This window comes from Macaca nemestrina, chromosome 12 (genome assembly GCF_043159975.1).
Source record: "Macaca nemestrina isolate mMacNem1 chromosome 12, mMacNem.hap1, whole genome shotgun sequence".
Taxonomy (NCBI): domain Eukaryota; kingdom Metazoa; phylum Chordata; class Mammalia; order Primates; family Cercopithecidae; genus Macaca; species Macaca nemestrina.
Window position 1 is genome coordinate 105,113,777 of NC_092136.1, and position 27,137 is coordinate 105,140,913.

Consider the following 27,137-nt stretch of genomic DNA (forward strand, 5'->3'; position numbering starts at 1 on the left):
GCTGGGTGTGCTGGGTGCACTGGCTCATGCCTGTAATCCCAGCACATTGGGAGGCTGAGGTGGGTGGATCCCCTGAGGTCAGAAGTTGGAGACCAGCCTGGCCAACATGGTAAACCCCATCTCCACAAAAAATACAAAAAGTAGCCAGTCATGGTGACAGGCACCTGTTATTCCAGCTACTGTGGAGGCTGAGGCTGAAGAATTGTTTGAACCCAGGAGGTGGAGGTTGCAGTGAGCCGAGATCGCACCGCTGCACTCTATTAACAAGAACAAAACTCTCCCCCCTCCCCCAAAAAAAAGAAGTTCCCAGAGTCCTCATGGAGTTATATGTATGATTTAGGATAGAAAAATTTACACAAATAACCATCTTAAAATAAAAAATAGAACCTCTTCCAATCTATGATAGATGTTATGATCAGGAGGTAAGTGGCATTATTTATGCCATATATTGATGTCTTGAATGCACAGCCACCATTAATGTCACAGCTCCCTCTTAGCTTTGTGGTATTGGGCAAGTTATCTCTGAAAAGTGGCACTAAGTTATACTAATTATAGTAATTTAGTAAGGCTGTTGTGGAGAATAAATGAGAAGATACTAAGGGCTGACACACAGTAAAGACCTCCTAGAAAGCTAGCTGTTATTAGAAAAGCAAATAATCGGAATAATGCAAGCCAGTCAGTTTCAATACATGCTTCCATGGGGCAGTGACATCTGGCTGCATCATAAAAAGTTAGGCATGGATTGAAGAGAAGAGCATTCTGATAAGAGGAAATAGAGTGAGATGGGGAAAGTGCAGACATGGAAATGAGGAAAGAGTCTGCATCAAGGGCTTAGCACTCCACTCCACAATGCTAATGCACTCCACGAGGAGGCTGGAGAGGTAAGAAGGACATGGAGAATAACCTTTTTTGGTCATGTTAAAGGCCAACACAGGAAAGCTATTGTTTTGTTTTAAATAGAGGTATGACTTATATGCCCCCAAAATTGTCTGGCTCCAACAGTGATGACTCCAAAATATTTTTGTGAGAAGAGCTTATGGATGATTGTCTGGTTGAGGAAGGGGAGATTCAAGAGAAGTAAAGAAATTGTTTTGAACTGCGTGTTTTTGTTTTGTTTTGTTTTAGATTCTACTATTTGATCTAGATATATGTTTACTAGGTTGATTGAAAACACATTGTGTTTAGCTACTTTTCGGCTTCAGGGGATCAAGTCAGGTTAGGTAGTAAAAAAGACTCCTAGATTGAGCTACTCCTTTAAATCCTTCCTTTCAGTGACCTCACAGACATCACTGCTGATTGCCTGTTGCTGTCCAATATAAATTATCCAAGGTTCTTAGCAGGGGCGCTAATTGGCTCTAACAGCTTCACTGAAGGTGAGGATACTCATGAGCTGCCCTAATCGTCACATAAATTATATAGACTGGAGAGACTTTTACAGTCTTGATTTGATTATTTATAGGTTTCGTACTTTATATGGAGTTAAAGAAAAATTATATGGGTTACAATTTGTATTCCCTGGACTTTTATCCTTTATTCTGTATCATGATTCTATGTCTCTACAAATGAAGGTATCAATAAAATTATTATACATGCAGGAAAAATGTATTGCTTGCTCATTCATTGGCAAGAATTGGGTTTAGCCCTTTGTAAATGCATTTCATTCTTTCAAGGACTCTATGTGGATGGTGTTTTTAATTCCTTTTTACATATAAGGAATTTGGGCCTCAAAAAGGTTAAGATAATTTCCAAATGATCACTGAGTTTATGACAGACCTATCTTGACCTCAAACTCATTCCCTTGAATACTGAGCATACTGCCAAACGATACTCAAAATGTAATTCTCTGTGTATTATTCCGAGACAATGTCTGAGACGGGGCAATTTACAAAAGAATGAGGTTTAGTGGACTTACAGTTCCACATGGTTGGGGAGGCCTTACAATCATAATAGAAGACAAGAAGGAGCAAGTCACGTTTTACATGCATGATAACAGGCAAAGAGAGAGAGCTTGTGTAGGGAAATTCCCATTTTTAATACCATCAGATTTCATGAGACTTATTCATCATTATAAGAACAGCGTGGGAAAGACCCGTCCCTGTGACTCACTTATCTCCCACAGGGTCCCTGCCACAACACATGGTAATTATGGGAGCTACAAGATGAGATTTGGGTGGGGATACAGAGCCAAACAATATCACCCTCAAAATGTGTTTTCTCAATTAAACCATCTGATTACAAATGAGAATAGCTGTAACCTTAATCACTTATCTCAAATAAACACTTCCTGTCAGTGGCATACACCTCCTCTGTAGAAGAAAATAACAAACATTCCCATTTACTGTATTTGGTGTCAACCTATAATGATTCTTTTCTCCACAATTTATGACTGACAAATTCAAGAAGGAGAGGAATCCTATTAAGTTCTATTTTAGTTTGCTAAAGAACTTGGAAAAAGTGCACAAACCTAAAAAATTCAGGAAATTCATTGGCCTTTGTTCCTGGCACCCAATCCTTTGCTAGCACCTATGCCAGAAATTTTAGAAATCGACATGAGTTAACAAATTAGAAGACATCCTGAGGCATCTAGAAGACATTAAATAATGCTTCATTATTTAACACTATATACACAGGGAAAAGATAACCTAAGCATAATTAATAGCCAGTGTTTTGCTCTGAAGGGTGCAAAGCGATGACATGCCATCACACTATCTTGACTCCACAAATCTCCATTCCTCAGACGTTAAGTCATATCTTGTTGCACCCTGCCCATGTGGACTTGAAATGCTATCAGTGCTTTTATGAACACTTTTTTTTGTGGAAGCCTGATGTCTAGCAATGGAGTATCTGCCATGGATTTTCTCTATTATTTTCCCAGAAAGGAAGTTTTGTTTATTATGTTGAGTAGTTGTCATAGACCTGGGCCTGAACAACTAGATGAGAACATTACAAAGAAGCAATGCTATTTAAAATTCTGTGTAGGGACTTCATTTTACTCCCATTACAGCAGACTCTCGGTGCTAAAAGCACCAAAGTAGGCTGTACATGTCTCTACAGGATTGCAAATGAACTAAACCAAAAGGAAGGGAAAGGAGGGACTTTCTCAGTTACATTACAATTATCATGACTTTCATTATTATTGATGAATTATCCTTTGTTGGTATGGAGAGAGAACGAATAAGAAGCAAGTAATGTGAGAGAATGCAAGATTTATTGTAAATCAGGTTTGAAAAAATCACTTATTAATAAATGAAAGATTTATTATTAATCAGGTTTGAAAAAATCATTTTATTATGATTTTTTTTAAATCTCACAAGAATGTCTTCTCCCTTGGAAGAAGCTCTGGGAAGTCTCTGAAGTGCTCCAGAGTCCCATCTTCACTCTGTGGAGGGAGAAAAGTGTTATTGGAATGGGCCAGCTCAGATACAAGAGCCTACATCTGGGCTCATAGGAGGCCTAGAAATACAAAGGGATAGGCTACAGAGAATGGCCTGTAGACTAGCCCCATGCAAGTAGACTATATTACACAAAAGAAAAGGCAGAGGAGATGACTTCCAAAGAGAATCCATATATAATTTCATGCAAATATAATTATTTAGTGCATATTTAATTCTATGTACACACTCAATTTATTCTTTGACAATTCCATCATCTTTGTATATTCTGAAAAGTACTTAATAGGGAGATGGGGCAAGAGCAGGGTGGTAGGTAAAAAAGAGCTTTTACCTTCTCTTCCAATAAATACATGGGCTTCTTAGGCTCAAGAGGGAGCGATGTTGTACATTGCTCCCCAGGACCATTCCAAGGATTCAGGATAAAAACATCTAGACTCTTTAAAAGAACTACAGTAATGATCTACCACCTACATAGAACTAGAGATGAGCTGTAGTCAGCAGAGGGTACTGACAGAATAGGTACAAGGGACACAGAAAAGTAAAGAGAAGAGACACAAGCTAGAACCATGCATAAAGGAATAGGGTCTGAGTCTGAAATGATAGGAACCCTATTATGGACGGACAAGACAAGTGAAGAAAATCATAATTGAATTGAAAATACAGGCACTATGTGGACATTAGGTTGAATCATTCCACCTTACCTTTGTGCAAACCCATCTTTGCGGCAAGTTGAGGGTCTTCTTCACAGAGATGTTTGATAAATTTGAGGCAAGACTTGGGTCCTTTTCCGATAACAAGGTCAATCAAGACTCGAGCCTTATCCATGACAGTGTCATTTTCATCTCTCACTTTGTTCATGTCTTCCTGGCTAATAATTTCATCCTCTAATAGGCAATCCAGCAAGGCATTTATTGTGCCTGCACCCACTGAATGGATAAAAATTCTTCTCTTTTTACGCAAGAGTTGGTCTGTTGGAAGCACAAAGATTCCTCAAATAATGAACACGACACAATTTCCCTCTCGATTTACCAACAGGGAAACAATCATTTAAACATTTCTCTCCACAAGTACAGTAATCCCAAGGAATGGTCTTATACCTTTGCATTTACTCCATGTACTTCCTTCTGATTCTAGCATTACCTACATATGCTCACTGAGTGACCTGGGAAACTTGATTTCATGATTTTTCTGTTAATCTCCTAAAAATCAGAAGTCATTCTGTTCTGACACATCCCAATTTCTTGAATTTTGAAGGGAATTGACAGTTTCATGAATTTTGAAGGGAATGGACTGTTTCCTTTGAGAACAACAGCTGCTGATACCCATCCTGTGCCCATTCTCATCCTGAACTACGTAACTCTTCAAATGCAGACAACACTAGAAAAATTATAGCAGATGCCAGTAGGATCCCAGATTCTTCCTGGCCTTTATCTGTTCCTTCAAAAATGCTGTGCAAGTCTGGGCATCTTCCCACCCTGCCTCTCCCTTCTTCTTTCCCTCTCCACCTCAAGGCTGCTCACACAAACATTCACAAAGCCTAGTGAGAAAGGCAATCCTTTCCCAAACTAATTCCTCCCTAAGACCTATCCTCTCCTGGGGAAGACTTACCAGCCATGGCTCCTCACGTTGGCACTTGCAATGTGTGTTACAGTTGCAATGACAGGCAAGGTAGCTCTATCCTTTTAGGCAGGGCGTGTACAAAGATCAATGAATAATACTTACACCTACACATGTGTATTTATAATTATTTCCCAAGAAGCTGTTAACTATTGTCATTTCCCAGGGTATTTTTACATAATTGAATCTCAGATTGTAGCATGAACTGTGCCCATAAGAAAATTGCTTCACCATTCCTTGGTGGGTGAGAAATAAGAATCAGAGAGAAACGAGAAGGCACATACAGAGCTAAACACATACAGTAAACAATCTTTAATTCACTGAGATGTAAACAGAAAGTAAAATCAGAATATAGGGTAGTTTTTCCACCTAAATCAAGTACTAAGAGTTCTTTTGTTAAATTATGGCAAAATACACATAATATAAAATTTACCATCTTAGCCATTTTACAGTACCCAGTTCAGTGGCATTAAGTACATTCACATTGCTGTGTAGCCATCAATACCATCCAACTGCAATTCTTTTCATTTTGGGAAATTGAAATTCTATACTCATTAAACTGTAACTCTATATTCTTTCCTTCCATCAGCCCCTGGCAACTACCATTCTACTTTCTGTCTTTATGAATTTGACTTCTCTAGGTATCTCATGTAAGTAGAATTATACGGTATTCATTTTTTGATGCCTGACTTATTTCACTTAGCGTAATGTCCTCAATGTTTATTCATGTTGTGGCATGGGTCACAATTTCCTTTCTTTTCAAAGTTGAATAATACTCCATTCTATGTATGTACCACATTTTAGTTTACACATTCTTCACTGAGCACAGATTTCTTCCCCCTTTTTGCTATTGTAAATAACACTGCTATGAACATGGTGTACAAATATGTTTTTGAGATTCTGCTGTCAATTATTTGGAATATATACCCAGAAGTGGAATTGACAAATCGTAGAGTAATTCTATTTCATTTTGTTTTGTGAAATCGGTATGCTGTTTTCCATAGCAGTTGCAGTATATTACATTCCCACATATAAAGCACAAGCATTCCAACTTGTCCATGTCCTTGCCAATACATATTATCTTTCTATTCTTTTCATTATAGCCATCCTAATGGGTGTGAGATGGACTAAGATTTCTTACCTTCCTTTCATTGTTTTTCACCTAAGCTCTAGGCTGTCTACAGACACAGAAATGGTGTATGAAGCAGTTTTGCTATTTGGAATGAAAGTGTTTTATTATCTAAGGCCCTTTATCTTCAAATGGCACCATTTTAAGTAACACTGTATCACAAAGATTAAGGGCACAGACTCTGAAGCCAGAATGGTTGGATCCACATTTTAACTTCTGATCTCAGGAAAGAAAATTAACCAAGCCTTAGTCTTCCTATCTGCCAAATAGGTTTGATGAAAATTCCTACCTTGCAGTTTTATTGTGAGTATTTAATGAACAAATATAAGTTATCAAAATAGCCCCTGGCATAAAGGAAGCACCTCAATTATTATATGTGTCTATGTAAAATCCCTTATTCATCTCATCAATTCATTCAATATAAATAGTCAGCCTAGTTATTTACTGAGACCCAAGTCTATGTGCCATACATTATTATAGATGCTGGGGATATAGTAATGATCAAAAACAAACAAAAATTTCCACCCTATTAGAAATGTATTATAGTAGGAGAGAGACACATATACTCATTAAATGTATACAAAATATTTTAAGAGTTCTTTAAGGAAAAATATTCTCAGAAGATTTGAGGAATCACGTCTTCACTAAAATACTTGTATTAGTTTATATATGTGACATAATTTGATAAATATTTAAAATCTGGGCAAGGTGCTACAGTTTAAGTGCCCATGAGCCCAAGAATATATCCAATGAGGTAAATTGGAGAGGGGAGGTTGTGCCTACCTGGTAAGGGGCAGGGCTCCTCAGACCCAACTAGTTTTGGCTAAGAGAATGAAAATTCAGTTTACTCTTTCATTTTGAGGGTACTGTATCTCTAATTTTAAAAATACTTTCAGTTGGTTTACTGTTGTTTTAAAACACTGTGAAAATTAAACAAAGCTTGACTGTGGTTCACATTTCACCTGCAGTCTGCCGATTTACTTTCTTCTTTCTTGGCAAATAATTGCATTTATTTTCTTGGGAATAGACATTTCTATCTTGGTAGTATATAGTCAAACATTGTGGAGATTTTAATCTTTGACTTCTTTGACTTTTTTTTCCTTTTTCTCCCTACTTTTCCAATTTAGCTTATAGCAAGCTTTTGCTTTAGGGAATATTTATGGCAAGATAGAAATTAGAGATGGTCTGAATGACACTGGGATCTGGAACAAGACGAAGACAAGGCACAAAAAGAATGAAACATCACTGTGGAAATCACAGAGAGAAGAATATTATCCTGGTTCTCCACCAGCCAGGAAAGCACACCAGTCTATGGAAGTACAGGAGATGGTGCCTGACAATAGCTGATGGCCAACTGATACCTCTAGAAAGCAAAACTGTAAGCATGAGAATTCCCAAACTCACATATGCTTCCCAGATCTCCTGAAGTTAAGCAGAAAACTCTTAGATATGCCACTCTACTGCTGACTTCAAAATGAAAGTGCCCACGATTATAATGTTTGAATGGAAAAGGCAGGATTTCATTTTCCTATTTTTCTGGGAAACACTCAAGTATATGAAAGTCTGGTAAGACTACAAGAAGAGAATAGAGACCTCATAATGACTAAAAGTGGAATTATCTACTACCCTATTTGTAAAGGCACTTATTTCAGAACATAATTTGAATTGAGATATAATTACCATAAAATAAATAAATCACATGATAAGCAACAGGTAGTGTTTTAAACGATGAGTGATGACTTGAAAATTTAGATCTAGACTTATTTCAGATTTCTGATTTCTGGAATTGTATTTGCTGCAGACAATTCAGATTTATCATTATGAAAAGAGTATTTGTTACTTTTTGGGACTAGGGAGTAGTTATGACATGAAAGCATAAGTTGTCTAGTTGCCACCTTTACTTATGTCATTTATAACTCTTTGAAGATACTCAATTTACCATCTTTCATTTGTCTGTTCTTGGGTATAAACATTCTGGAACATATCTAGTGAATATACATTAGTGGAAGCACAAATCAAATGTAAGATTTTTTTTTTCAGAAGCTTTCTCCTCTTCCCAGATTTGGAGTCAAATCACCCATTGAAGTATACTTTGTTAGTTGTTTGAGATGCTGAATGACTTAGTTAAACTATCTAAGCCTCAGTTTCCCCATTCACACACTTCCCTCATCTATATCATTACTGTTTCTAGATTTATCATGACTATTTAAGATAACAGATATAAAATCGTATATGTAATATCTGAAAGTGGCTGCTCTTACATTAGCAATAGTCTTGAAGGAAGAAGGTATCCTGGTACCTTATATTTCTTTATAAAATGCTTACAGATTTCTTTATAGTAGACAAGATGAAATATATGTCCGTTTTATGAAAAATACTAATTACCACTGGTTCAGAGATGCACCTAGCACAAGGGGCCTCTCTCTCAATCCTAGGCTTCATGTGATATGCTACGTGTTCCTCATCCTAGCACTGTGGTTGATTATATGAAAAAAATCAGCTGGTAAAATAGGACTCAGTGCCCGCCTTTGAGGAATTTAAAATAATTTGGCACTGATAAGGCATAAGCACAGGAAAATATTGTATGACAATACAGAAGAAAATGGACTAAGATGGTATGAGGTATCAGAAATGGGAGAATTAAACATAATCTGAGGCAATCAGGAAGATTTTACACAGGTAACACAAAATGTTCCCAGAATCTGTAGGATAAAAACATTTAAATAAGCACTGAAAGAGGTTGCTAATGTGCTGATAGCTTGCCCTGTTCTAGGTGATAGAGTAGGATGTTTAACTAGCCAGACAACACTAGAAAAACAGCATTTGCATTCTAGCTTTGCAGATGAGCAAATTAATGCTTCCAGAAGATGAACCTCTTACTCAAGATAATGAAGTCAGGAGATGTGAAAAATGTGATTTGATTACTTAAGTTGAAAGACCATAACGGTGTATCTGTACAAAGTAGAGCTGAGAGACCTGGACAATTCAGACACTGAGAATAATAGGAACAAAATCAAGAGGAGCAAATCATGGGAATGAAGGAAAGGACATAAAGGCTTTTTATTTATTTATTTTAGATTCAGGGGGTGCATGTTCTTGTTTGTTACATGAGTATTACATGCATAATTGTGGAGCTTGAGCTTCTAATGAATCACCCAAATATTAAACGTTGTACCTAACAGGTAATTTTTCATTCCTCCCACCCTTTCTCATGTTAGAATCCCCAGAATCTATTTTCTCCATCTTTATGTCCATGTATCCCCATTGTTTAGCTCCCAACCTCTATAGAAAACTCAAATAACTGAAAATAGAACTCTATAGATACCCCAAAGAACTAAAAATAGAACCATCATTTCACCCAGCAATTTCACTACTGGGTATCTACCCAAAAGAAATGAAATCATTATATTAGAAAGACACTTGCACATATATGTTTATCCCTGCACTACTTACAATAGTAACCTAAGTACCCACCAACAGTTGACTGAATAAAGAAAATGTGATATATATATATATACACACACACACATATATATACATATATGAATACTAAATACTATACAACCATTAAAAAAGCATAAAGTCCAGTTCTTTGCAGTAACATCGATGGAGCTTGAGGTCATTATCTTATTATCTTCAGTGAAGTAACTCAGATATAGAAAATCAAATACCACGTGTTCTCACTTATAAATGGGACCTAAACAATGGGTACCATCGACATACAGAGGGGAGTAATAGACAGTGGAGACTCCAAAAGGTGAGAGAATGGGTGGAGGATGAGGTTTGAAAAAATACTTATTGGATACAATTTCACTATTCAGGTGCTGGGTGCACTAAAACCCCAACTTCACCACATTGCAGTATATTCATGTAAGAAATACCAGTTGTACCCCTAAGTATATAAAAGTAAAAATTAAAAATAAAAAACCTACGTTTAGATGACTGGTGTTATAGATACGAAGGGAAAGAATTTAGGTGGATTACTAGTTAATGATTAATAGTTAAAGTTTATTTTAGAATAAAATTTTGAAACGTGGTTACATGTAAGCAAACTAAAATATATCTATGGCACAAGATAAATACTACTGGTGTAAATACAGTGAATGTCTGACTCTGAACTTATTATACATATTTGAAAGGATTTTGAGCAGAGAAAATTTAATTTGTTAGCTTAAGTACTTGAAAGAGTGACTCATCTGAATTTCTATGCATGAAATGTCTTTGCCTATGAGTTGCATTGCTCAGTGTTTGGATGTGGTACAATGAGAGTACTGTCAATTTAAGCGTAGGCTAAACCCTAATGTACCTCATGCTAGTAACAGATCGATCCAAGTTAAAGGGAGCTGCATATAAGTCACTCAAACAACTGGTTTCATCATAGTAAATACTATTTTCTAAATGAGAGTCATCTGTAATGATGAATAACCTGCTCATGTGCTTTCTTGGGTTAGTACGAGTACATTAATACCTTCTTGAAAGTTTCTATACCAACAGTATTTAAATCCTTATCTCTTGCATTATAGAAGATATACTTTGCTTTGCTTACCTTTCTTTATCTCTAATTCACTTTATTGTGATATAATTTACATGCACTTATGTAAACCCATTTTAGGCGTAAAATTCAAAGTGCTTTGCTAAACGTGCACATTGCCAAAGTCTATTTATAGAATATTTATATTATCTTAATAAGTCCAATTTCAGTCAGTTACAGAAAACCTAAGCTCAAGGTAAAGCACTGATGTGATTACTAACTATCATCAGGGATTTGCTTTGCTTGTTCTTTATTTTCATATAAATAGAATCATACGGTATGTACTGTGGGTGTAAGTTTCTCCTCAACTCTGAATCCGCCAGGTTCTACCTTGCTTCTGCGTCCCTGTGCTGTGCCCTGTAATCCCCCTCAAGATGGCTACAGGGATCACTCATGTTTATTTTCCAGGGTTTAGTATCCCTCATTGTTAAGCATATTGGAAACTGCTGCTTCATATATTTTGTCTGTTTTTGTTTGCTTTAGACAAGAGTGTAAATCCAGTCTCTATTAAGTCATCTTGACAGAAAGTAGGAGTCTCAGGTCCTTAATTTTAACTATAAATTTTCACCTCAGGTTTCATGTACTAGAGCCTAGCCTTAGAGACATTCTTTCTTTCAGTTCTCATCAAGACCTGTTCCTCTCAGTTCTCTGAAATTTCAGTCTCAACTTTTTTTTAATAAAACCTTATTTCAGATTCTTTTTTCACTCACTTCCCACTTCCTTCCTTATCTCTTCCATTGGCCAGTAAATATTTCTGATTTTGTGCTGATCAAAAATAGTCACAAATTACCCTATTTCATCAAACTTTGACTTTATGAACAAACACATCTAACATAGAACTTCTTCTGTGTTCTGCTTCACAGAACGCTGTTATTCTTTTCTCTAGAATTTGGAGATGACCTATTTTTGAGTATTGTGCTTTGTACCATCTATAATTCCTGCTGGAATTTTAGTTATAAAAGCAGGGACTGGCTGGGTACGGTGTCTCATGCCTGTAATCCTAGCACTTTGGGAGGCCAAGGTGGGTGGATTATCTGAGCTCAGGAGTTCGAGGCCAGCCTGGACAACATTGTGAAACCCCATCTCTACTGAAATACAAAAAATTATCCCAGTGTGGCAGTGTGCACCTGTAGTCCCAGCTATTCAGGAGGCTGAGAGAGGAGAATTGCTTGAACCCGGGAGTCAGAGGTTGCAGTGAGCCGAGATCACGCCACAGCACTCCAGCCTGGGTGACAGAGGGAGACTTTGTCTCCAGAAAAAAAAAAAGAAAAAAAAAAAAAAAGCCGGGACTGTGTCTGTTCACTTTTACTACATTATCTGGATTGGAAAGTTTCAGTTCTTTTTTATACAGGAACTCAGTAAATATTTATCAAAAAATTTTTACATCATGTGTTTTCCACAGTCTAAATATATAATCGACTATTATTTCACATCACAGGTTGTGTTCATAGTTTATTTTTTCTCTATGAGGAAAAAATATTTATATCTCTTTTGTCTCTCAGATTTTTAATACTTCAATAAATTTATTCAGCATGTGTTGACTTTCTTTGCTATCAGAACTTAGTATTTGGGAATAATTAAAAAACAAAATATAGCACAATGTGAATAATTTATGTAAAATATGTACGTGTATCATTGTGTAAAATATGTAGGTGGCTTATCATATACATTTGTTTTGGCTTGTATGAATAAGTAAATGAATGTAACATATAATATGGGTCTTACAAATATTTCCAAATCAAGAATATATTTGGAGTTACTTTATGAGTTGTATGATGAAGAGCGATCCATTTGCACTTCTCCAGAAAACGTTATTTTGAATAAAGGAAATAATAAATCCTAAGCAAATAATAAATGCTTTATCCTTTTTTTAAAAAAAATAAATCCTTTATCCTTTTTTTTTTTTAAATGTTGAAGATTGTATATAACAGATTAAAGCAAGTAGGAAAAATAAAGAGTCAGATTTCTTTGTCCATATACAAAGAGTAACATGATGGACTTACATGATTATAAAAGACACATGCAAAGGTTGTAGCATCACAGGTGAAGGAATAGGGCTCTAGAACCACAGTTCTGTAATTCAGAAGGCAAAAACTATTATTTTATATTTGATACTATATGTCATGTTTTCTAGAAAATATTCTTTTATTTTATCTTCAAAATGTACTCAAGGCAGAACAGCTACAAAGTGATACAGTAGCAGCTGAACTCACATTTGTGCTGAAGATTCTTCTATACCTTACCATAGATGCCCTCTTCTGATAACAGACCAGCCAGTAGGTAACACTGAGGACACTTTTATCTCAGTCTACACTGACTGGTCCATTTCCCATAGCAGTCATTAACAGAGACTACCTTTGCTAAGGCAGCTGTATCCTGGGGGGTTTTGTAGCCCCCCCTCCTTTTTTTTTTGGCACAAAAGGCATCATGTTCTGCATTTGGAATGGCCCAAAGTTCTGAATAATATTGCCTTATTGTTTTTGTTGGTTTACCTGTAATAGCTTAAAATTCAGAATCAAACTGCCTTGAATTCATACCTGGCAAATTCTACCAGTGTTTATTCAGGCAATGTATAGGATTTTTGTGAGCCTCTACTTCCTTATCAATAAGAATGAGATAGTAAAGCTTATCTGGCACATTGGGGCTAAATATTAAATATGACTACATGTCTAGACAAAATAATTAAATAAATATTAAATAAGAATAAGGTTTTGCTTGAGCATTTTAGAAATTCTGTCTGCTCTGCCCAGGCCTTGAATACCACTGGAAATACTCTTCTCTCTACTATACTATCTCCTTTGAAAAATTATATTACCTTAAATAAGATGATTTGGGGGATTGGTCTTTTATATATAGTGCTATGTATATATATGTTTCAATTTTTTACTTATTTAATATATATGATGATCGTATGATGTGGATAATATTATTAATCCCATTTTACAGATAAGAAAAATGAAGTACAGAGCTTGAACACCTTCCAAAGGTCCCAAAGCAATGAAGTGGCAGAGACAGAATTCAAATGCAGGTGGCCCAGCTGCAGAATCTGGTTCTTGATCATTATTCCAGGCCGTCTCTCAGAACCTGGTTGTAGAAAAGATGACAGGTGTCTGGCACATAGTAAGAGCTTAACACAGTCTATTGATTGTTTGTGTTAACTTAGTATCATTATCTTATACAGTCCTGAAAGCAGGTGCTGTGCTACATATTTCCTTTTGTACTTTTTATACTGCACACTCACAAGTGAGCTAGATAGCACAGGCAAGTAATAGCTTCTTCACCTTATGAATAATGAGACTGCATACTTGTTACGAGATGAGATGAGTCAGAATAGCTTCTTCACCTTATGAATAATGAGACTGCATACTTGTTACGAGATAAGATGAGTCAGAATGAGAGTCCAGTTTTTCTCATCCCTAGGCCAGCTCTCTCTAGCACCACCTTTCCTGTGAGCACTGTGCCAAGTCTTCTGAGAAGACAAGAAACATAATATTGAGGGGAGAGGGAGGTCTGCTTTCAAAAGGCTAAGTGTAGACTGAAGGACAAAAGCATAAGCACAGAGGAAAATATACAACAACAAAAGAGAAGTAGAAAATCCTCTAAAGGGCAAGACAAGCTAAGAGTGCTATAAATGGACTTCAGAAAAACACAGATTTAAAAGTGCTCAGGGCTTTAAAGAATGACAGGGTTTTGAATCCACAAATGAAGAACAAAGGGCACTATATTTAAGGGGAGCCTACTGTGTACCAGGTGTTGTGGTGAGTACTTATGTACAATGGGCATTGTTCACTCATCACCACATGAAAAATATTCCCATTTTACAGATGACAAACTGGCCTCACCCACATTAAAACTCTTGTATGAGGTCACATTGTTCATCTCCAGTGGATATCAAACTTAAGTTCACTCTTCCAATTGCAAAACCCAAGCTGTTTCATGTGCAAATACAAGAGACGGAAAGACATTTTATGCCTATAGAATGGCATAAAAATTGAAAGCACAGAAATCAGAATGCAGAACATAAAAACAAAATTATCTAGATAAACTAGTTTCTTTACAAGGCACTTATCAGTAACTGATACTTTCTTTCATTTATTTATTTGTTGTCTATCTAGTTCTACAAAATGGGCTTCTATGAAATAACGACTTGTCCATCTTCTTTGCTTCAATACCCACATCACATAAAACAATGGTCACATCACATTAAACAAATGTCATCAGTATATATTGTAAAATATAAATGATTTAGAGTGAATGGAAGAATATATATCAAATACAGCAAATTTGTGAATGAAAATTAATTTAGAAAAATATTTGATAATATAGGGCAATCAGTTTAAAATCTGAAATTAAATGGAGATAAATGTCAAAGAATATGAATTATTGAGTTAATCATAACACATTTCTTCATTTATTTTCATCCATTAAATATTTATTTATTGAGTATCTCATAAATGTCAGGTAACTGAATTAGAATATAAGGATTTATTAGTAAAACAAAAACACAGTATTCACCTTGTCCATAAGGACTTTTGCTGACTAATAGAGAATGTGGCCATGTGAGTTAGTGATTAAACCACAGTCGAAGTTACAGAACTAAAGTCTGCATGACTGGGAGGTACTGCATATAATCCACTGCTCCATTACTAGACGAACAGGTCTGTCAATAGCTTATTTCAGAGAACAAAAACCTCAGGTTATTTCATTCTTTCGTAACTTTAATGTGGACCAGAACAATTTTAGATTCTATACATCTTAATTCACTCAAAAATATTTATTGTGACCCTACTAATTACATATTATACTCAGCAAGAATAGTATAAGTTAATAAGAACATAGAGTCTTGACTTCATAAAGCTTACATTCCAGTAGAGAAGAGGGACTTAGTCCACAGACCAATAAATAAAATACTTGCAAGTCATCATGCATACCAACAAGAACAAGTATGTGGAGACGTGGGTTAATTTACTACTGCTTCTGTAACACATTATCACAAATGTAGTCACTTCACACAACACAAATCTATTAGCTTATAGTTTTGGAAGTCAGAGTCTGAAATGGGTTTCATTGGGCTCATATGAAGGTGTGGGCAGGGCTGTGTTAATTCTGGAGGCTCTAGGCGACAATTCTTTCTCTTACATTTCCTGGCTTTTAGAGGCAACCAATTTTTTTAGTTCATGGCCCTGTGTCATTCTGATCTCTGCTTCTGTTTTCACATCTACTTCTTTACTCTTCTGCTGCCTTCTTTCCTTTATAAAGACTGTTGGGATTAAATTCAGTGCATCTGGATGATGCAGGGTATTCTCTTCATCTCAAGAGACTTTATCATATCTGCAGAGTTTCTTTTGCCATGTAAGGTAATGTATTCACAGATGCAGGTAATTAGGATATGGACAGGTTTGAGAGTCCATTATTCTACCTACCATGGAGGTAATGTTGAGAAACGAGGCACTTGGGGCAGCAGAATTTCCATAAGGAAGTTCTCACTGAGTTGGTGATGCTAGGTATTCTATCAAACAATTAAAGGGAAAACACCATTTCACTAATTCTGGGAGTACCTAAATCATATCTAGAACATTTTCTTTTATTTTTGGACATCAATTTTAAATAATTTTTTGGTAAACTACAGAATATACAATTTTCAAATCTGAAAAATGTAGACATAAGGAAATTGCAATATGTGATAGAATAAAGTGACTTTGAGCCCATTTTACAGTGGATTGTAAGTTAAAAAGTATGTAATTATTTTATGATTGTTGTCATCATTATTTTCAGCATGGAAGAAAAAAATTGCCTACATAAATTCAGATATAATAAGTAATAGTGTTGGAATCTTAAATATGATTCAAAAATACAATTGCAAATTCATAATACCTCCAGTTTAAACAAAATATATATTTCTTATCTTTGCGAAAAAGGTCTAGAGTTATAACAGTCTGGTAGTAATAATTACCTCTAGTTTCCAATATAATTTCTAAAAACTATTTAACACTAAAGGAGGTAAGTCTTCTTTGAGAAGTAGCTGATCCCAGGCAGGGGTCAGAAAATTTATGACATAAATGTAGAATGTTTTCTTGAGCTGGAAAGCAAGGAAGCTCTCATGGGTCATGCTAAAGTGGCAAAAGAGACAAACTGAAGGACTTCCACTGAGCAAGATGGGGAAATTTTAACTTCAGAAAGAATGATGTCTTTAAATGATTATTAAAACACATAGGGTATATCAAAAGCAGTGAGTACGAACTAAGTTTCTTAGAGAGTATGAGAAACAAAACAAAACTTTTGAGCACCGGTAAAAGTTGCCAGGGCACCAATTAATTGACAATTAAAGTGAAATAATTAAGTCTTTATCTCGATCTTTTCATGTGAATTATATTTCTGAATTTAATAATTAAAGTGAAATAATTAAATCTTTATCTTGATCTTCTCATGTGAATTGTGTTTCAGGCTAACAAAATTAGGTGCTAGTACATAAGGGAAAATTCTTGTATTAAGAAGTCCAGTTAATTAATAAATGGATAAAAATTAGAAAAAACCTGTAATCTCACAGGTTGTAATGATAGATATGATCATGACAATGGCAATCAGTGGGTGGTAAAATCATTAGTAAAGGTTGACAAGGACCTTTAGAAAGAAGGGATCAAGCCGAACTCACAGATTATTTCTAGTATCATTAAAGCTGAGAAATTTTAGGTGTTATGTACCTTCTAATATTCTACAGTATGAAGTAATCAGCATCACCTAAGAAGTATTCTTTCAAAATAAAATTAGCCTGAATCTAATCACAATTTTAGAAGTAACTTTCAGGCCAGGCACAGTGGCTCATGCCTGTAGTCCCAGCACTCTGGGAGGCAGAGGCGGGTGGATCACCTGAAGTCAGGAATTCAAGACCAGAAAGGCCAATATGGCAAAACCCTGTCTCTACTAAAAATACAAAAAGTAGTTGGGCGTGGTGGCACACACCTGTGATCCCAGCTACTCTGGAGGCTGAGGCAAGAGAATCGCTTTAACCCAGGAGGCAGAGGTTGTAGAGAGCCAAAACTGCGCCATTGCACTCTAGCCTGGATGACAAAGTGAGCACTTGTCTCAAAAAAACAAAAAGAAAGAAAGAAAAGAAGTAACTTTTGCTTTCAATTGACAGCAAATCTGGGGCATAGACGAAGTAGTTAAACACCACCAGAAGTCAGCTAAATCCTCAATGTGAGCTATTCTATGGGAAAATTTACCTAATTATTTCAAAAGGCTTTTGTACTTAAAAAAAAAAGAGAAAATCAAAAAACATTTATAAGAGACAGAGATATAACCAGATGCAAAGAGCAGATATCATTTGCATTTTGATTTATATAAACCAAGTGTACTACTTTTTTTCAAAACACATAATAAACTAAATGACATCACAAAAAATTAAACAAGTATTCATGAGTTCATACTGATATACAGTCATGTACTACATAAATATATTTCAGTCAAGAATAGACTATATATAAGATAAAGGTCACATAAGATTAAAATGGAGCTGAAAATTTATTATCTAATTTTTGCTAAATTATACATTATATCATTATTTTATAGTGTACTTATTATACTGATTTTTTTAAAGTTAACTGTGAGACAGCCTCAGGCATGTCCTTCAGGAGGGATTCCAGAAGAAGGCATTGTCATCATAGGAGATGACAGCTCCATGTATGTTATTGCCCCTGAAGACCTTCCAGGGAGACAAGATGTGGAGGTGAAAAAGAGTGATATTGATGATCCTGACCCGGTATAGGCCTAGGCTCATGTGTGTGTTGGCTCTTAGTGTTTAATTGAAAAGTTTTAAAAATAAAAAAAAGAAAGTAATATACAAATTTTAAACAGAAAAAGCTTATAGAATAAGGATATAAAGAAAGCCGGGTGCGGTGACTCATGCCTGTAATCCCAGCACTTTGGGAGGCTGTGGCGGGTGGATCACGAGGTCAGGAGATCGGGATCATCCTGGCTAACATGGTGAAGCCCCATCTCTACTAATAATGCAAAAAAAGTAGCCACGCGTGGCGGCGGGCGCCTGTAGTCCCAGCTACTTGGGAGGCTGAGGCAGGAGAATGGTGTGAACCCGGGAGATGGAGCTTGCAGTGAGCCGAGATCACGCCACTGCACTCCAGCCTGGGCGACTGAGCGAGACTCCGTCTCAAAAAAAAAAAAAAAAGAATAAGGTTATAAAGAAAGAAAATATTTTTATACAGCTATACTATATGTGTTTCAAGCTAAGTGTTATTACAAAAGAGTCAAAAAGTTTAAAAAGCCAAGAAGTTTATATAGTAAAAAAAAGCTACCGTAAGCCAAGATAAATATATAATGAAGACAGAAAAGTATTTTTAATACATTTGGTATTTGGTATTGCCTAAGTATATGTTTATAAAGTTTGTAGTTTATGGTAATGTCCTAGGACTTCACGTTTGCTCATTACTCATTCACCCACTGACTCACACAGAGCAACTTGCTGTCCTGAAAAGTTCATTTATCTCAAGTACCCTGTAAAGATGCACCATTTTTTACCTTTTATACCATGTTTTACTGTACCTGTCATATGTTTAGATACATAAACACTTACCATTGTGTTATAGTTAACTGCAGCATTCAATAGAGTAACATGCTACGCAGGTTTATAGCCTAGGAGCAATAGGCTATACCATAGTGTAGGTGTGTAGTAGGCTGTGCACTCTATAATACTTGCACAATAATGAAATTGCCTAATGACACATTTCTCAAACATATCCTTGTCATTAAGTGATGCATGGCTTTGCAAAGGAAGGATTGAATAAATAAATAAATGACAGAATAGTTCAATGCCCCTTTTAGAAAAACACAAATAATATATGTAATTTGTCCTTTCTCAGCACACTTCTCCTATGTAGTCTCTTTCTTCAAAATTCACAATCTATATATGAAGAAGCATCAGACAAGCTTCGATGAGAGACATTCTACAAAATGCCTCTTCTAAAATGTCAAGGTCATAAAACTCAAGGAGACACAGAAAAACTGTCACAGATCAAAGACTGAGATATGACAACAAAGGGCAATGTGGCATCCTGGATTGGGAGTGGGCACTGATAAATCACGTGGTGCTGAGGGTAGCATGACTCAAATTCTAAATCTGGTTTCATGATGTCCGTCATTCTTTGAGAGAGAACGGAGGACACCCAAGCAGATGTTCAAACAGAGATACATAAAACATAACGACACAATTAAATCTTTGATGACGGTGTCCTCCTTAAGTTTAATTTCATGGGTTGCAAATAACATATATCTAGAAACTTTGCCCAGCATTCCAGGGAATCCAAATTCAGTTCTTTCTCTCTTTTCATAGTTTTATTTTTTATAATTATTATTCTGACATAGGGGTCTAGGGCATTACTGTGGCCACATGCACAAGAAATTGCATAAGAAAGGCTTAAGAAAGTGACTCTGTCTTGAGAATGAAGCTTCCTTCTGAGTTCTCCTTCAATGAGCCCAGAGGAGCAAGGAAAAGTATAGCGGTTCAGAAATCATAGCCGGCTTATGTCATTTCTGCATAAATGCTCCTAATTTTCTCATTCCACTTGGAAGATTTAAACTAAAAATCTATGCAGCCCCATTTAAAAACATGTTTACAAATGCCAGGACTTTCCGTTTCTTAAATCAGAATCAGCTTGTTTAATACCACATTCCAAAATAAGAGTTTTATCTCATCTTCCACCCCTGATTCTTACTTTTTTTTTTAACCTTTTTTAGGGGACGGGGACAAATTCTTACTGCGTGTTTCGAAAGCAGTTTACATTGCTGCCATAACTGGCTTGCTTCAACTATCCCCTGTCTCTAAGCATATTTGACTTTATACTCTCTTACCTAGGGCGTTCTCCTACTGAGTTTGGCCTGGAGATCACAATTGAAATTTGATTCCCCTCCTTTCCCACACTCCAGAGTCATGTGATTAGATACAGCAATGAACTTTCCTTGCAAAAGCAGGCAGAAATGTACATCTGTCTGTTTTGAAAACCTCCATGGACCTCCAGACGTGTGTACATCTTGAGGATTTAAATGATTCATATTAGGCCAGGCGCAGTGGCTCACACCTGTAACTCCATCACTTTGGGAGGCCAAGGCGGGCCCATCACGAGATCAGGAGACCGAGACTATCCTGTCTAACACGGTGAAACCCCGTCTCTACTAAAAATACAAAAAAATTAGCTGGGCGTGGTGGCGGGCACCTGTAGTCCCAGGTACTCGGGAGGCTGAGGTAGGAGAATGGGTTGAACCCGGGAGGCCGAGCTTGCAGTGAGCGGAGACTGCACCACTGCACTCCAGCCTGAGTGACAGAGCGAGACTCCGTCTCAACAAATAAAATAAAATAAAAATAAAAATAAATTATTCATATTAGAACAATTAGCTACCTATTGTTTTTACTTTTTATTTTATGTATTTATGTATTTATTGAGACGGAGTCTCACTCTGTCACCCAGGCTGGAGTGCAGTGGTGAAATCTCGGTTCACTGCAACCTCCACCTCCTGGGTTGAAGCGATTCTCCCGCCTCAGTCTCCCGAGTAGCTGGGATTACAGGTGCCTGCCACCCTGCCTGATTATGTTTGGTGATGAATAGTTTTAGAGACAAAATTTTTGCTGCTTCCAATTTATTTAGATGCTTATAAAGATACATCTTGCAATTTTTACATGAATATGTACAGTGAAGCAGGGGATTAGTCAATCCTGAAACGCTTTTTCTTCTTTCAAACGGGCCATGAGTTCATGTCTATGTCTCCAATTTAATTCTGTTTTGTTTGATCTTGTTCTAATATGAATGAAAAGCTCGTTTCTGCTCTACTAGATCTATCAAGTTACACGTGGTCATATCAATCTATAATCTTATCATATCCCTCAAACTTAGGATTGCTTATTTAATCATTTACTTTTCCACTTATATGTTTATTTATCGTGTTATGTCTGAAATTAGCATCTCAGAAATGGCCCAAAATTGTAGAAGTATAGGTGACAATTTTTCCTGGTGTTAACCTAAACATTAAATGCTTAAAAAAAAAAAAACACTTCCCCAAGTTAAAGCAAAAAGTCTTTCATAAGCTGAAACCACTTGAAATATTACAGCAATTATCACCAGGCTAAGTCAAAGCAATGACTATGATGAAAACACCCAAATAAGAGCCTGTGAGATTTCACTGAAAACATCCCTTTAAATTTTCACAGGCATGAGTATTGCTCTGTCTTTTTAGCTAGTTAGCTTGAATATTTCACTTTACTTTAGCTAATTGGGTAAATGTAGATGTTTATTATTGTAGTCTTTTAAGAGTAGTAGACTGTTAAGTGACTTTGTCACCCAAAGAAATTTTTCTAGTTATTCTTGTCAGCTCTGATCCCATTTCTACAATCTATATGAATATAATAAGCATGTGTACTGATGTAGCTGTTGCCCTAGTGTTCTGCTGGATAAGCTTGCATTTTAACTCTCAAATTTATCCCAGTTTAGTACAAAAATGATATGTCATCTTATCTGTGGACTTTATGCAAAACCATTTCCTACACCCCTGCCCTCCTACAGTTGCCAAGTTGTAAAGGGAAATGGAGTAACCATCTATGATATGCAAACCTGGGGCATAATTTTTAGCTCTTTCCAGAGAAGCACGACCTTCTTATCAATAGAAAATTTCCTTTATAGGGAAAAGAAATTCACAGACGTCCCTGTGCACTGTAGTAGGCATCATAAGATCCTCACAATTAATTTTTTATTGAGTTAAGAAGATTGGCAAGGTTTTTTTCTTTTGAGAGAGGACACGGTTTTTATTTTTATTTTATATTGTTAAATGATCTTTTCCTTTTTCCCCAATTTTTATTTAAGATATAGGGGGTACATGTGCAGATTCATTACCTTGGTATATTGCATCATGCTGATGTTTGGGTTACAAATAATCCCATCTCCCAGGTAGTGAGCATGGTACCTATAGGTTAGTTTTTCAACCCTTGTCCCCATTAGATCCCTCCCCTTTCTAGTAGTACCCATTTTCTATTGTTGCCATCTTTATGTCTATGTGTACCCAAGGTTTAGCCTCTCACTTATAAGTGAAATGTACAGTATTTGGTTTTCTGTTTCTGCATTAATTCACTTGGGATAATGCCTTCCAGCTGCATCCATGCTGATGCAGAAGACAAGATTCATTTTTTTACAGATGCATAGTGTTCCAAGGTGTATATGTGCCACATTTTCTTTATCCAAGAATTGGCACATTTTTCAAAGGTAAGGCTTAGATTAAATTTTAGTGTATTTTTATACAAAGTTAATCAAGACTTTGCATTAATATGAGCATAGGATAAATACTATGCTTGGATTTTGCCATTGCTGTCCTGGCTAACACCTATATACCAGTTTCTTACAGTAATAGCTTTGAAATTTGACCTGCAAATTGGTACTCCTTTATCACATAGAAAGACATCTTACGAGGAGGTAGAGCTATCACACAGGCTAAAGATATCATCACTTACATCCTGGGGCATTAGGATTTATACAGGCCTTCATGCATGTGTTCCCAAATCCAAATCAGATTCTCTACATTCCAGTTTCAGGATTCAAGTTGGCCTTCCTTTTTACGTAGAGTGATTGCAAGAAATTTCTAACAGTTAGGCAACAATCGTTGTCTAGAGAAATCACTGTTACTTAGCAAGCAGTATATCTTATATCATAATGTCTCCTTTAGCTCTTTTATCTTATAATGAATCAGTTTATCACAGTTCCTTGTCATATCTGAGGATACATTCTATGGTCCAGGGAGAGCAAAAGTATATTTATATGATGAAGTGAATGTGTGACAAGACAATTAACAAAAAACCTTGGAGGTACAGGAAAAGAGCAGACCCCAGTTGACTGTGAACATCAAAACAAGGAATTGAAGGTCAAGGCAAAAAACTGGGCAAGTTGAATTATCTACTACACAACTCTGCAGAAACAAATAACTTCAAAACCTCATAATGGTAAACCTCATAATGGTTTACTTCTTACTATACTCTGTGTCCATGGTGGTTTGTGATGGTTACCATGACATCCTTACTCTGGAACCTGGGCTGAAAGAGTAGCCTTTTCTGGAATACTCTTGGTCATCATGAAAAACAAAAATATATATATTTTACTAATTATACACAGGCACTTAAAGCTTTTTTGAAGTGATACTCATAATTTACACTCACATTTTACTGATCAAAGCATGAAGCCTCCCATGTTCAACATTATCTGGATATGCAGTCAACTGGAAGGAGGCACAAGGCAGAGGAACCACTGACTAGGAATGAACACTCATCCAATCTACCACGGGGACAAGGGAAATTTAGAGCACTTGACAATTATTAGTTAGAGCACTTCACAATTATTCTCCATGGGAACTGCTAGCTAATAGTTTTTGAGCACACATTATATGCCAGACCTTATGCTAACATTTTACAGACATTATTTTATGTAATCTTCACAACATTTCTATGGTGTAAACACTTTATTACACTCATATTACAGACAATAAAACCATGAGTGTAAGTAACATGTAAAAAGTTCCTCAACAAATTAATGGCAGAGAGAGAACTCAAGTCTCGGGCTACCTGTTTCATAGTAACACTCTGTTCTTGAAAGGATAAAGATACCCAATTCTTTGAGTCTTTGTGAATAAAAATCAAAAAACAAAACAAAACAAAAAAGATAACAGAGTAAATGAAAAGAAAAGATGTATTGCAATAAGATGAACACAAAGGCAACTGATTGACTAAGTTCAGATAGGAAAAGGTCTTTTACTCTCCAGAACATTTTGCATATATTAGAGATCCAGCTCATTGCTTTCAAGCAAAGAAGCAAAGGATTAAAGAAAAGAAATGGATAATGGTATTTAAAATGCCAGTGGAGTTCTATGTACTCCGTGGAAGAAGTAGCTACTTTGAGAAAAGATTGGTTCAGATCAAAGAACCCCAGACATGAGCCTCCAAAGGATCTTGGAACAGGTAAGTAACTAGAGAAACGACTATGAGATATACCGGGTGAGAAAATAAGGACCTGAGACACAGTGTCTCTACTTCTTTCGTGAGAGTGAGGTGATCAATTAGGAGAAACAGATGCCATGAACACCCACATAGTCCCCAACTGGTCCCCAGTTTTCTCTGTTTGTTGGTTGTGTCTCTTCATTTAATTCACGTAGCAGTATGGCCCATGTCTTCTTCACATCTACACATTTTATTGAACCCATGAGTTCTTCGCTTAATTTTACATTCTTTCAATTACACCTGAAACCTAAGATTCTAAATACCATCTATCATTGGCAGTTTGTTTCATTATGATTTTGCCATTACTACAGTCTTTCTTCCACCCACCAAAGGCAATATGCTGGCGTTAAAAAAAAAAAAGAAACAAAATATATAATTGGAGGATTGAAAGGAAAATGCAGATCAGCCTTTCTTTGCTCAGCTTCATCCTTAAAGTTACCAATAAAATATTTATTTTATACCAACAAAATGTTCATTTTGTATCTGCACTATTGAGAACCCCAAGATGAGGCTTTCAAGGTATTTCTAAGGTTTGTAAAAGGAAAATATAGCAAATGCCATGGCGTGTGGATCACCTGAGGTCAGGAGTTCAAGACCAACCTGACCAACAATGTGAAAACCTGTCTCTACTACTAAAACACAAAAAATTAGCCGGGCGTGGTGGCAGGTGTCTGTAGTCCCAGGTACTCGGGAGGCTGAGGCAGGAGAATTGCTTGAACCTGGGAGGTGGAGCTTGCAGTGAGCCAAGATCCCGCCACTGCACTCCAGCCTGAGAGATGAAGCAAGACTCTGTCTCAAAAAAAAAAGGAGAAAGAAAGAAAGAAAGAAAGAAAGAAAGAAAGAAAGAAAGAAAGAAAGAAAGAAAGAAAGAAAGAAAGAAGAAAGGAAGGAAGGAAGGAAGGAAGGAAGGAAGGAAGGAAGGAAGGAAGGAAGGAAGGAAGGAAGGAAGGAAGGAAAAGAAAGAAGCTCTTCAGTGTCAAGCAGGGGAAAGGAACATAGAGGTGTGTCACAGTAATAAGGAAAACACAGGATAGTGTATCCTATGGTCTCAGATGCAGGAACTAGGGTGTGACAGTAAAAAAATACTGGGTTAAACTGGGCTACTAGTGACTATTGCATTCTTTAAAAGAGTTAATGAAACATAATTGAAGAGAATTCTAGGTTGTTGTCAAAACACAAGTTTCTGACATACCTTAGTTGTTAAAAATTTGGCTGGCTTGGTATCCTTTCCAAATGATAGTGTCAATTAGAGGTCAAACCCAGTCTATTGGGGTATCATTTTTATCTCCACCATTTTTCTATCTACTCCTGATTTAGCACTGTGACCCCTAACAGGCCATAGATTATGTCCTTGCCCATTGACTCAATAAAGAAAATTATTGCTGAAAGCATAAATTGCCATATGTCATGCATATGATGAGAGGTGTCATCCATTTCTTTCTTATAATGGTTCGGAGTTCCCACAAGAATGACCTATTGACAACTGAATTTTCCCCCTTTTCATTTCTTTTTTTTCTGGAGGACTCCTATTCCTTGTGCTCTAGTGCTGTCGGAACTGTGCAGCTGTGTTGATATAAATGTGTGCTACCCTCTTTTTGGTCTCCTTTGTCGTCTGATTAGTCTTTAAAGATGCAGCACTCTCTTTCCACCTCATAAGACCCTCACTTCCTGAGAACTCATCTTGATCTCATTCAGGAGAAAAGTAAATCCCTCAAGATCTTCCTTATGAGGCTTACAGCTCGTGCTACCCTTCCCATGTGAAAGAACTGATGTCAGTCTAATTTGACCCAGTCAAGAAATCAAAGAATAACAAAAGAAGTGCAGTGCATTAATAAAGACCCAGATCCATCCAGACTTTATGATCCTCTTTCAAAAGTCCAGAAGGATACCTGACTCATCATTCTGTCTTTCACCAGTCAAGGAATACAGAGCCTCCTGGTCAAGAGGCAAAGCTGGTCAGACAAGCTTCCACCAGTAAGTTCATTTCTTCTTCCATATTTCTGTCATTCTCCTCTTCTCTGCCTCTCTCCAACTCTCATCAACTTGTGATGAATAATTACTTTGAAAACAGACATTATCTTTCTCAAAGATGTTCTCAAATACCAGTTCTTTTAGATCCTTCATGGCTCTGTCCACCGACTTTGAGACAAGTAAAGGAAGAATTAAGAAAAACATATTGTTCCTTTCTTTTTGATCAGTGTGTTTATGTAAGAATACTCTTTTACTCCAGGCCTCCTGTGGAATAAGAAATTAAACAAATTCTTATCTACTTCCTAATTACATTCAGCATGCTTCCTCTCTTTCCCCAGTCTCAGGCTTATGTAGGATAAGATTGTCCTTTGGGAAGGACAAACCAGCTCTGTATACTTGCATACAAGATACTGTCTTAGCTGAAGTTTTTCAGAACCATTTTCTCTGATGAGTGTAAGATGG

General features: G+C 36.5%; 1 protein-coding gene across 1 annotated transcript; it reads right to left on the reverse strand.

The window, feature by feature from the left end:
• Window positions 1-3,265: 3,265 nt before the first annotated feature.
• Window positions 3,266-5,050, reverse strand: LOC105493682 (caspase recruitment domain family member 18). Its single transcript, XM_011761532.2, has 3 exons — window positions 5,001-5,050; window positions 4,094-4,360; window positions 3,266-3,379 (listed from the first exon to the last, which is right to left on the reverse strand). The coding sequence occupies exons 1-3, from the start codon at window positions 5,005-5,007 to the stop codon at window positions 3,375-3,377; spliced, it is 279 nt and encodes a 92-aa protein (XP_011759834.2). The 5' UTR covers window positions 5,008-5,050; the 3' UTR covers window positions 3,266-3,374.
• Window positions 5,051-27,137: the final 22,087 nt, after the last annotated feature.